At 41.1% G+C, this 12,553-nt stretch overlaps 1 protein-coding gene across 3 annotated transcripts in view; it reads right to left on the bottom strand.

Moving 5' to 3' along the window:
• FAR2 (fatty acyl-CoA reductase 2) overlaps nt 1-12,553 on the bottom strand; it is a 123,655-nt gene that overhangs the window by 53,963 nt on the left and 57,139 nt on the right. For all 3 annotated transcript variants that reach the window (XM_032106201.1, XM_032106203.1, XM_032106202.1), the window contains exon 2: nt 9,100-9,325. In XM_032106201.1, the coding sequence (XP_031962092.1) occupies nt 9,100-9,288 (189 nt within the window). In that variant the 5' untranslated portion in view covers nt 9,289-9,325. The remainder of the gene's footprint in view (nt 1-9,099; nt 9,326-12,553) is intronic.

The following is a 12,553-nucleotide window of genomic DNA, read 5'->3' as shown; positions in this document are numbered from 1 at the left end:
GAGATCACTCCAAGTTTTCTCTCTCATCTAAATCATGCCCATAAATAATAAGCCACACACTTGGCAAAACCAATTCAGATTGTACCAACACAAGGCAAGTTTCTGGGGCAGCCACTTTGGCACAACCACCTTGAATTTTGGATAAAACAGACCCAAACTGCAGCACAAGACTGATGCACCACTGAAGACACATCAACATTCTCCAATAACAAGTGAAAGCTTATAGTAACTGAACATATATAGGGTCAAAAATCAGTCTAATGATAATTTTTGATAGAATGAATAAAGCATGCCCTGATTTTAAAAATATTTAGCTAGATTAGCAACCCTTTCCCTCTCCAGATCAAACACAAATCAGGCCAGAACAGCAGGCTCTGGACAACCACCTCCACAGACCAGAGTGCGGCAGTGAATCACCCCTGTTGCCAGAATTAATAGGATTTCCCTCTGCAGTCAGACCAGCTCGTTCTGGGAGTCTGGCTGCAGTTAGTTTGTGCTGTTCACAGTCACACCATCGTTCACATTTAACTATGAATGGAAGAGCTGTTTCGCTTCAAGAAGCAAAATTAATTTACAACACCAATAATACTCTCACTCCCAGATCCCTTAAAAGAAAACAAAAGGCCTAATACAAGCCCCCAGAAAATTACCAAAGCCCAATTTTCAGGCTTGGGTTCCTTGGCACAATTCAGACATTTCGATTTGTGTATGCAACAACGCGAGTCAGAACTTCACAGTTTTTTAAAGCAATCTCCCTAGAATTTGGCAGCTCTTATAGGTCTGGTAAACATAATAAAAACAGCAGGTTGGATTTGCCAGAGTAAACTGCAGTCAAAGGTGACCTTCAGACAACTTTAAAGCTGTGTGATCCTCTGGAGGATGGATTTTGGGATCAATTGTAGGACACCCAGAAGATCAAAAGTTCTGGATTGTGAATATCAAGATGCACCACTGTGTCACAAGCAGGAGCTCTCTCAAAGGCCCAAAGGCTCAGAGTATTCCCCTCCCTTCTCCCCAGTATTTCCACAAATTTGTTTATCCATGTGCTAGTCAGGGATCAGGTTTTTACAGGGAAGTCAAAACAGAAGGTTAAAGATTCTGCCCCACTATATTTAGGATTTCTTCTTAAACTGCTGTGTTTTGTTCACAGCAAACTTTATTTCTTTGCAGGGTCTTGGAAGGCCAGAGTTCAATTTAGGAAAACAGAAAAGCTTCCTTTAAGAAAAAAAAACATTGAAGAAATAGCTGAGGATGGAATGGAATAAAATCAGGCACAAAGAACAAAACGTGAGTCAACTTTACATTGTGCTGAATGACCAAATAGCAAACTCTGCTTTTTGGGTGCTGACTGATGGCTCCATTGCCAACCCATTCCAGAAAAAGATGAGCCTGTGTTTTCTTAACTAAGATTTGCAGGCCCTCAGAGGTTGTTTGAGGTTAGTTGTCCTCATTCAGCCCCAATTCCAAGATGAGAACCCATGCCTGCAGATGAGCTGTGGTACAGGAGCAGCTCCGTCGGTGTCCAGAGCAGTTCTGAAGTGCAACAGCCCAAAAAGGAATTGTGCCAACTCGCACACATCAAGAGCCAAGTCCCGGGCTCCAGCAAAATGACAAACATTGTTTAAAAACATGTTTGCTGAAGGCCTTGTTGGTGAATGGGTCACTTGGCAAAACTGTGAACACAAGGCATGCTGTGCAGCTGCCTAAAAGCTCAGCTCTCCCATGTGCCTGAGCAAAACCAGGATTCAGGAGAAATCGGCAGCTTACAAAGGATGCCCAACAGGACTTCTCTAATGATGTTGCTCCATGGCCTTGCTGCCAGCAAAAGCTGCCAGGAAATGGCTCTGACTTCTGTTACTGGTGTAAAACTCTCAAGCCTGCGTAGGAAAGTTTTTCCTCTTCAACGCTCTTTGTTCTTTTCCCATCCTCTTTGAAAATGCCATGCTGGACTCCTCCATCCCTCTAACACACACTCTCCCACTTCCTCGACTTTTTCCTTTAGGACATGTAGACAGCAGTGGTGGTGATGCTGAAAGTTTTCTCCTGGCAAGGAGACCTGGAAAGGCACAACGTTCTGGATGGAGAGATCTCTGATTGGCACAAAAGTAAATTTTGTGGATTAGAGAATCTAAAGCTTCCGTTTAGTCACTTGAAAAAAAAAATCTAACATTAGGATACTATTTCCATCTCCAACTTAGCACACAAGGTCAAGTTCAGAAGCAATCACATGGGAAAAGAGGTGGGAAATCACATGGGAAAATGAGAGTCAGCAGTACCAAAAAACCAATTACTTCTTGGGTTTGTTAGCTTCCAAACCCAGAAACTGTCTAGCTTGCTTATGCTCCAAGGCTGGAATCAGACAGTGTTGGTTTTCCACATTTAGAAGAGTGATTAACTGCATTTTCATCTCTGTACCAAACACTTTTCCCCGTGTTTAAATCGTTATCATCTGAAGTTGAAATACTGGCAGGGAAATCAAACTCATGCTTGAAATTATCCAGAACAAAAAGAAAATCCACCAGAATGCCACAGAATTGAAAGAATGACTTGTTTGGGCTACTTATTTGGGGCCATCACCTCTCTGAAATCTACCCTTCACAAGATACTCAACCAAAGCAAAATGAAGGTACCAAGAGAAATTCTACTGATTCCAGAAACTGGGCCTTGGCTGCAAACCAGAAAGTATGTAGGCATAAATGCAAATTCAAGCAACGTTATGAAGATCCTTTAAAGGACCCAACTGCAATCTTAGTTTGCTAACTCCCTTATGAGATTCCCTCTTTCTTCTGTATGACACCCTTGCATATTAAAGAAAAAATACTGTGAAGTTACAGGCTGTAAGTGTACAAAAGTATCACTGCTTATGGAGCACTAAAAATGTGTTTCATTTTACAGACGACAGCAAATGCAGCCTAACTGCGACCTCCATGCTGTTACTGGCAAGAGAAAGTCTTATTGTTGATATTTTTTTTAATTGCATCATTCTCAAGGTACTGCCTGCTCATTTGCTTCAAGGGCTGAACTTTTATTTTGTCATTTATCAGCTGGTAGAATCTTCACTGCAGAATCTTCACTAACACACAAACCCCTTGGGATACCTGCCACTAAATAAAACAAAAATGACTAGCTTGAAAGAGAGTGCCATCATGCATGTGTGCATTTGTGTCTAATTGGGCTGCAGAGCAGAGTTTTGTGCTGGCTGCGTAAAAAGCTTGTCTGTAACATTCCTTGGACAAAATGAGGTCTCTGACCATCAGAGTTCTCAGAGCACACTACTAGCCATGATATCTTTACAGATTGAGCAGAATAACTGAATATTAATATTTAAACATGTGCATGTCTCTTGTTAGATATCTTACGTGAAACTGAGAAAATTCTCCTTTGTTTTCAGCTTTTTTTTTAACTTTACTGCATGAGCAACACATGCATTAGCATACAATTGGCTAAAGGGATTTTTCTGTAATGCCTCTATTTGAGGCTCTGTATTCTCCCCTGGAGGTGTTGCTGTTTACATCATGATCTACTTGACATCACAAAATGATTTTAAGGAGAAAAATCCCAACCAAACAAAAAAATCCTTCTGAAATCTGATGATTTCTTGCGATTCCAGACCAGGCCACAAAAAATTGCAAGAAAAGAAGAAGTAAAGATAAAAGTGAGGGATAGCTTTTACAGATTGTTCTGCAGGTGGTGGGTATGTGTGTAGAATGACATGAAGACAGAAACCATTAACCCCCTTGCTGTTGCAGCTCAGCAGGCAGGCACAGAGAAAGCCGAGCTGCACAAAAAGATCTTGCTCTACCCTTCATACAGGGCAAATTTTCTGTACACACACCTTGCAAGGATCAAGACTCTGCTGAGGTGGCAGCTGCTGCCAGGCCAGTGTACCCTGGTTGATGTTGGACCACCCTGATTCATGCTGGGTTTCTCTTTTCAGTGGAAGATGAGGAAACTGATGTGTCAGGTTTTGACACCAAAACATTTTTATTCACAGAATGACAAACACACTTGAAATTAACTGAGAAGCATTTTTGATTTCAAAGATTTACTAATTTCAGAATAATTTACCTTGTTTCTACAGTTCATATCGCACTGTGTTCTTGTTTTTCATTTAGAATCTTATGTCATTTAAACATTCTTAATTTCATTGTGATTTACTGTGTACCTTTGTACAACTGGAGGAAATTGAAAACTGCAGTCTATTTTATTTTAAAAGAGTTGACTTCACCCACTGTGAATACCTGCAGGAGCAGAAGGACTGAAGACAGTTTGCAAAGATGGAGTATTACACTGTGACCTCTTCTTGACAGCGATAAAACTGAGGTTTGAATTCTGTACCATCTGGCAGAGCTTGTGACCTGGAGACAAATGGCATCCCCAAGCCTTGTCTGGGTTTCAGCAGCATTGCTTTTTTTAATAAAAGACAACGTATCACACTATTAGCTCATAATCCTTCCTAGAGCTTCCAGTACTGCAAGTTCCGCTTTTAAGGGGCAAGATCCACAGGAACCATGCTGATAACACCACAGAACTGCATCTCTAAGTGATCAGAGACTGATGTTTCAGGTAGAGAGTCATGCAGGAGTACAGGGAGAAGCCACGTAATAAGGGACACAGCTTCTTGCAGTCGGATGCCTTCGGGAAGGGTCTAGAGCACAAGTGTTAGGAGGAGTGGCTTAGGGAGCTGGGGTTGTTTAGCTGGGAGAAAAGAAGGCTCAGGGGGTACCTCATTGCTCTCTACAACTACCTGAAAGGAGGTTTTAACAAAGTAGGGGTCAGCCTCCTCTCCCAGGTAGCAAGTGATAGAATGAAAAGGAAATGGTCTCAAGATGTGTCAGGGAAGGTTTAGATTGGATGCCAGGAAAAACTTCTTCCCCAAAAGGGTTTTCGAGCATTGGAATAGGCTGCCAAAGGGAGTGGTTGAGTCACCACTCCTGGAGGTATTTAAAAGATGTGAAGATGTGATGCTTAAGGACTTGGTTTAGTGGTGGACTTGGCAGTGCTGGGTTAACACCTGGACTCCATGATCTTAAGAGTTTTTTTCCAGGATAACTGATTCTATGACTCTATAACTCATTTGTTCTTCAAACACACAGAGATAGAAAAAATATTATTTCAGTCTTGGCCTTGAACACTTCCAGGGATGGGGCACTTATAGAATCAGAGAATCAGTTAGGTTGGCAAAGGTCTCTGAGAGCATCGAGTCCAACCTATGACCTAACACCACCAAGTTCCATCACCCTAAAAGCCTCATTAGCCCTGATCCAGGTACACACTGCTCTGCAGCGGTCACAGCAGATTTCAGGAATGCTGTTCCAGATGGAGTGACAGGGCACCAGTTTGGCAAGGAGAACTTTTATTGCTTATGGTGATGAGTGAGGGGGCAAAGACAGGGATAGTCATAGGAGGTGGGGAAAGATAAATCTGGAATGATTTGCTGAAATATACAGGACCTTGCTGGATGTTTGCTGATAAACACAGCACACTTCACAAGGAAATACTGAAGAGGCAAAGCTGTCTGACAGCACTGAGCATCTGCTTTTTGCAGTGGCCAGGCCCATCGCAATGTGCAGCTCCAGACAAAGCTTTGCAGGGAAGAGAAGGCCTGTCTGTAGCATCCACTGTAACTATAAGGGTTAACTGTGGATGGACGACAGGAAAAAGCAGCAGCATTTTACAGTCACACCTAATTCTCCATTTTAGGCAGCCTCCCCATTTTCTCTCTGAATTATCAGAGACATTAATAAGAGCCTTTTCCACTCCCCACTTTGCCCGATCTTTCTAATTAGGAACACTGAACAAATGTATCTGAGAAACAGCCTGGCAGCAGCAAGCAGCCTTGGTTCACTGCATGCAGGGCATGGAAAATGCTCTTCTCTCCCACGGACAACAGGAAAGCTACAATCGGTGACTCAGCATTAGCCCAGTAACTGCTCTCCAGGGAATCCAAGACAACCCCTCCAAGCATTCCTGCCTAGCTCTGTGCACAGAGGGATCAGACAGCAAAAGCGCTCCTTGAGACAATTCCCTACCTCTGATAAACACACACCTGCCATCAACGAACGATGATACCTCCCTGTCAAGCTTTGCCTCATGATCCCCATCTCTGGACACATCCAGGCTGCAGCCAATACTGAAATTTAGGGGGTTTTGTGTAACAGCTGTGCTCTGTGCAAGGCAGACGTGGCATTTCATAAAGCACAGGGTAATAGCTTGATTCCCTTAGGGACTTGCTGCTGGAAAATAGAACATCTCCTTTCATAAACAGGCAAGGTCACAATGCTTGTTTTGGATTTGATGCTGAGATAATTGAGTATCTGTTCATTATACATTGCATATTAATGCACTAACGCATCTGCATGTAAAACTAATTTTACTAGACCTGAGGAAAGCAGCTTCATGTCAACGCCTATTCAGCTACAGAATGCAGTCAAAGAACTCTGATTTATGCACAAACTATTTTCTGTATTTTCCTTTCCATGTTGGATTCAGAAGTTGAAAAATTCCAAGTAACCAACTGCTGAAAAGCACAAACTAAGCTATTTTGCCTGTTCACATTGTATCACCCTTTTGAAACTCACAGCTGCTCTTCTATTTAACAGGAGTCATCTTCCAGTGTATTCACATGTACACACAGTGACCCAGACAGGTTACAAACATGACACCTCAGTGTTTAAACCCTGTAGATATAATGATAAAAGCCACACAAATTTCACAGAGATATATGAAGAAGGATCAAAAGTCTAGGCAAGTTCTTTCAAAATATTTCTAAGTACTACCAAAAATCAGGAGTCCCACTCCTCCCAGAGGACCTTACCTGAAGAACCTAAACATTATGCAACTAATTCTAACCAATCTGCTTCACTTTGATCTTACTTCATCTCAAATAAATTTTATCTCTTTGTTTAGAATATTTGGAAGTTGGCAACCTGTTTCTCTCTGCTCCTTTGCTTCCTGGAATAGTTCCTTTCTGGATGTGCAAACAAGAAAATCCAAAGGACAATACTAGGTCACAGCTAAATACAAAAGAAAAAAGAGTTACTTGCAAAGTGAATGTGTCATGGATCAGTAGAGAAGATTACATAGGGTAAGATATGAAAGAAGAAATAAAGTATTTTCTCCTAAACCCAGATACAAGCACTGTTCTACATTAAATCCAGTAGTTTGGGGGGAAAGGAATAATTATGCACTAGAGTTTAGAAATTATAAAGGTACACAGAAACAGCACACATAAATAACAGAAAGAATTTTATTCTGAATTTTCCTGTGCTTACTCCAAAATATCTCGTCAGAGATTATGATCAGAAATTTCAAATGTGAATGCTGTCTGAAGATTTGGAACAAAGTTTTGCTGCATTTTTATTTGTTATATACCTCAGGAATTTCGCAAACTAGAGGATGCAAAGCTCAACCGTAAATGAAAGAGCAGTCTCTAGATTGTGATCAACTGGAAAAGATCTGTAAAAATGTTAAGAATAATGTTTCCTGCCCTCCTCATCTGTCATTAAATTAATAGCTAGTGGAATTAACAGTTTCATTCCTAGGAAAAAAAAAAATCTCCAAGTCTGTCAACATTTGTACATGGCAAACACCTTCAAGGAGTAAGGTTTCTGCCTTAGGCAAGGATTTTTCAGTAATTTTAAAATGATCAGCATCAAAAAGACACCTTCTTCCTTGAGAGGACCTGGATGACTTGTGAGAGTTTTTTCTTCCCAAGGCTGCAGCAGCCTTAGAGCCCTGCCTGCTCCTTTTGTTCATTTGGAACACGTTGGAGCAGGCTACCAAAGGTTCAAGGAGAGGTTATCAGGTCCTGCTTGCTGTTGGCACGTCTAAAACTGCTGACACATGCTAGGAAGAAAAATGGGTACATCTAATACCGCTGCAACAATAAAACAGCTACTAGGGAACCCCACCTAGAGCTAAAACACCTCCAAGCTGTGCTGGCCAACTGAAGAGATAAGCCAGTAGTATCTACACATAAAATGCAAACAGAGCTTACACAAGTCTTGATAAGTACCTAGGTTTATCATTGCCTCAGTGTTCTAAAACACAAGAGGCAAAAACATATGCAAAACGCACCACATTTGGGATTTTGTTGGTTGATGATGAAAATCATTATCCACAGTGATGAAAGCTGAGGGTGGACTTGGCAGTGTGAGGTTAAGGGCTGGACTCAAAGACCTTGAGGATCTCTTCCAACCTAAATCATTCTATGACAGACTTGCAAAAGGCAACCAATGGGATTGTTTTCTTTTGTATCACTCACAATTTTTCCTGAATATGAAAACAATCTACTCTCTGTCAAAACCACACCAAAACCAAACAAACTCTGTTCTTGGACATACATCAGATTTTTCTAGCTTAATGCCTCAAAACATTCAAAGGAAAAAAGCACATTTTCTGCCAGACTTACTTCTCTCAAAGTCACCTATTTTACCTCTAACTTCTGTAGAAGGAGGAGGATTCTTCCAGTCAAGTCTTGTTCAAACTTTTATTTTAGACCAATACTTTATAGCTATGTTGACATTTCTCAGATTAATTCCAAGTTATTCCTTGCCTGGTAGGGCCAGATCTGTCCCTTCCTCTCATTTCACATCAGCTATGTACAAATTCACACTAGCATTAAGCATGAGCTTGAACTCTGGCATTTATCATAGCTGGAGCATTCTGAGCGAGTTCACAACCTCACCACTGGCTTAAGAACCTCAAGAGACTCTTGAGGGCCTCAGGCCAAGTCAGTGTCTCCTTACAAATTTTTACATTAAATACAGCAAAGGGCTTTGACATCCTTCTTGCTACTAGAGATGTGGATTTCCTCACTGGGATGGCAAACTAAGCAGGATCAAGCCACATGGGTGGAGGTCATGCAAAAGGGAAGTAAAAGGATTACATTGTTACAGTGTAAAATGCTGTGGCACCTATCAGACAGACACAGGTTCGTTCAATTCTTTTGGCTGTCCTAGACATAGCAAAAATATACAGCTGTTACAGCAGAAGTCAGCCTTTTGTTCTTCATGAATGGAGTAAAACAGAAGCCCTTTGCTTCACCCACCTAAATGGCTTTCAGATTAGATTCCAGAATAAACCATGTGAACTTACCTTACATTTCAACATGTTGGCCACTCTCTCTTGCATTGACTGACCAGCCTTTGGCCTGACAAGAATATAAACTGCTTTCACTTCAGGGCTGGAGCGCAGAAGTTTTTCCACCAGTACTTTGCCCATGAAACCTGTAGCTCCTGTGATAAGTACAGTCTTTCCATTGTAATAAGCTGAGACTGAAGACATGGTGCTTTCTTGTTCCTTCCCTTCCTGCAGCAGGTACCTGAGAAGATGCAGAAATAAAGCTTTAAAGGCTTTTGGGATAACCTTTTTAGTCACCTATGTCAACTCAAATCAGTTCAGTCAATGGCAATTTAAAAAATGATTTTTTAAAAAAGTCTTTATTGCAAAAATAAACCACAAAAATCTGAGAAGCTTAAAAAAAAATCAAGCTCAGCCTTATCCTCCATATGACACCACAGCTGCATACAGAGGTCAAACACAGCTTGTGCTGTCCAAGGCTCCCAGCAGGAGATGCTCACTGCAGTGCTGAACCGTGTTTATCTGCTACTGTTAAGTGGCAGCCATGAAGATATGCAGCTATCCCTACAAGACAAAGGAGAAAGAGATTTCCTCACAAACACTGCTGTGTTTTCCACTTCAATTCCACTGTGCCTACGGCATTCCTTGTCAGCCATCACTCATCGACGTGCTCAGTCTTTGCTGTTGCCTTGGCTTGGAATGACACCATGAAGAAAGCTTTTCTTCATGAAAGATACAGTGCAATCACCTTGCTCTGCAGAACTGCGATACCACACGCAGGTCACCACCCTTTATGAGCTGTCAGGGCCAGAATTCAACCCACTTCACTCTAAGGAGTGCAGATGTGATAGGCTCCCTCTGGAGAGTTTCAGTTGTCTGAACTCCCCTCTGGAGACCCACTGACATGATGTGTCCCAGTTAAGTATTTTAATTAGATGCAATGGTTTCAGGCCTGAATGTCCCCAGCCATCCTGATTCAAACTCTTTAAGTTGATTAAATGCAAACAAGGCTTGGACTGAATCCTCTTAGAAAAGCCCCTCTTCTCCTACTAACCTAACGGAAGTAAAACAACAATCTTTGAAGTGGGGCAGACCACAGCAAGCACAAAACACACGCTGCAAGGGAAAGGCTCATGAAAAATACCAGTAAATGTTTTGAAAAAAGCCTACTGAATTTGACACAAAAAGAAACAAGAATACTATAATGCTGTCAATCACATATTCAAGAACCAGAACAATGATCTTGAAGTATCCCAGAAAAACTTCTCTTCCTCCAGCAGAAGCTTCAGAGACACAAAACAGGGAGTCAAGCCTGACAAAATATTACTCTTCTTTCCCAGTGCTTCCTGGGACCACAGTACTTAACATCAAACAAATGAAAATCCCCAAATTTCTTTATCCACAACAAATCATCAGGTGTAGAATCCAGTTTAGAAAGTGGGTCAAGCAGAGTAACTTCTCAGGGATGCTATTTTACAAACTAATAGCTGTGGGTATTCTGGCTCAGTGAATTTGGTTATTACCCTACTTTCAGATGTCGTCCAGATTGTAACTTAGATGAATGCAGAAGGCTCATCTAGGCCTATTAAAAACCTGTTCTTATTAAAGAGCTGGCCACTTGGGAAGTTAAACCAACAGGTTAAACTACTGGATAATTAACTTATTTATAATAAAATGTCACCTCTCGTTCCGGTTCGGAAAAACTGACTCATATTGCAAGATAGGAACTTGCAGAGCCTGTAAGTGTGTGAAAGGTGTATAGGGCCAGAAGAAGGCAATAGTTTAGCCAGATGGAAACAAAAGACCTCAGAAATTTGGCATGACATGCCCCGCAATGTAGAAAAATGAAGGAGAGAAGGCCTTAGTCACTAGAAGCCATATAAATCCCACTGAACAACAGGAAACAGAAAGATAAAATATAAGGACCACTTCCAGCCACTGGATACTTGCTTTGAACTTGTATTCAGAAGATCCTATCTGCACAAAGAGTACTTTGCACCATAAACTTGGGAGATTACCAGAGGAGTTACTCTCCTTCCCACACTTCAGGAGTGGAGAGCATTTCCAACCTGCACCACCAAGCACTACAGCTTTGCTTTATAGCTGCAGACTACGGCACAAATAACTGTGAAAGGCTTCCATGTGCGGACCTCAATTGATTATGTTGTTTCATTTGGGTTCCCTGCTTCAGTTATCTAAAAGGGGCTACACATTTGTTTTGGCCAGATGTTCAATGCCTGCTAGAATAGTAAAATAAATAAATCACACTACTTTGAAGTGTCCCTATAATTAACCGTGCAGCTACGTTTCATTAAGTATTTCTGACAAGGACTATGTGCACATAACTGACAGTTCTTCGCCATCTAGTCTGAGACCATTTTGAACGTTTGATTCCAAAAAAATCCAAAAATTTCATCTTCCAAGCCATTCTGGTATGATGAAAATGGAAGTACCAAACACAGCTACTGAAAAAACAAACTTCCAAGGCAATCTGCTGTTACTCTGGATTACTGGCTTAACCTCCTAGGGTTAAAAGGGAAGAAAAATCACATCCTTTCTATTTTCCATAATAAAGCAGTCCAAGTTAGGCAGCCTAGAGTTAGTAGGGCCACTTTCAGGGTTGCATCCAGTTGCTCAGGACCTCATCCACAATAAAAAGCCACAAAGAATGAGATGGTGTTATGGGATCAGATTTGTGTCTTCTTGCAGTACATTTATGTTTCTATTTCCTAAGTGAGTTTCAGAAAAAAATACAAAAATCTTGTACCCATCTGACGCCATGCTAATTACCAAGAAAGAAAATCTGTGGATTTGTTTAATGCACACAAACAAATCCATGTTTTGAGATCATGACACAAAAGCTGGAATGCTGCAATTTGGTATGTTCAGACAGACCCCTGAATCTCCACTGTTCAAGCAAATTTAAAGCGGCTTTTATTACATTCCAAGTTCAAAGGCAGATTCCAGTTTATATTCCAGATTGCTAAGATATTTTCCTTTCAACTTAGTCTTGATCTTTTTATTTTGTAAAACTATCTTTGGGTTTTTAAAATATTTTTAAGAGTGTTACTGATTTTTCTCTGTTTTTATTGATTTTGCTTGGCCTTTGTAAAGCGATTACTAAGGAACGTATGGAGACTTTAGGGAACCAGAGGATTTCTGAGGTCAAAGGGTGTGACCCAAGTAATGCCTGCTGACCTGACCCTTTGGAGGCCTACTTCAAATCAGAGAGAAAGATATGCATGCCTTTTGGCTTTTTACACTCGAATTGTTAGCTGCAGAAGGTTATACTTGGCCTTTCATTTTAAGGAATAAATAGTCAATACTGAGCACTGCCTATTTTCCAGTCAATTAAACTACAAGGGGTTAAGTGCCTGGTAGGACCATTTGAACTATGGCCAGAAGCTGCAGTGAGCTGACCCCTTAGTAAGGTAAAGAAGGATAAACACTATTTCATATAGGCTGAGGT

The sequence above is a fragment of the Corvus moneduloides genome, chromosome 4 (assembly GCF_009650955.1).
Source record: "Corvus moneduloides isolate bCorMon1 chromosome 4, bCorMon1.pri, whole genome shotgun sequence".
Lineage (NCBI taxonomy): Eukaryota > Metazoa > Chordata > Aves > Passeriformes > Corvidae > Corvus > Corvus moneduloides.
The sequence above is the reverse complement of the archived record's forward strand: the minus strand, read 5'-3'. Positions and strand labels throughout refer to the sequence as shown.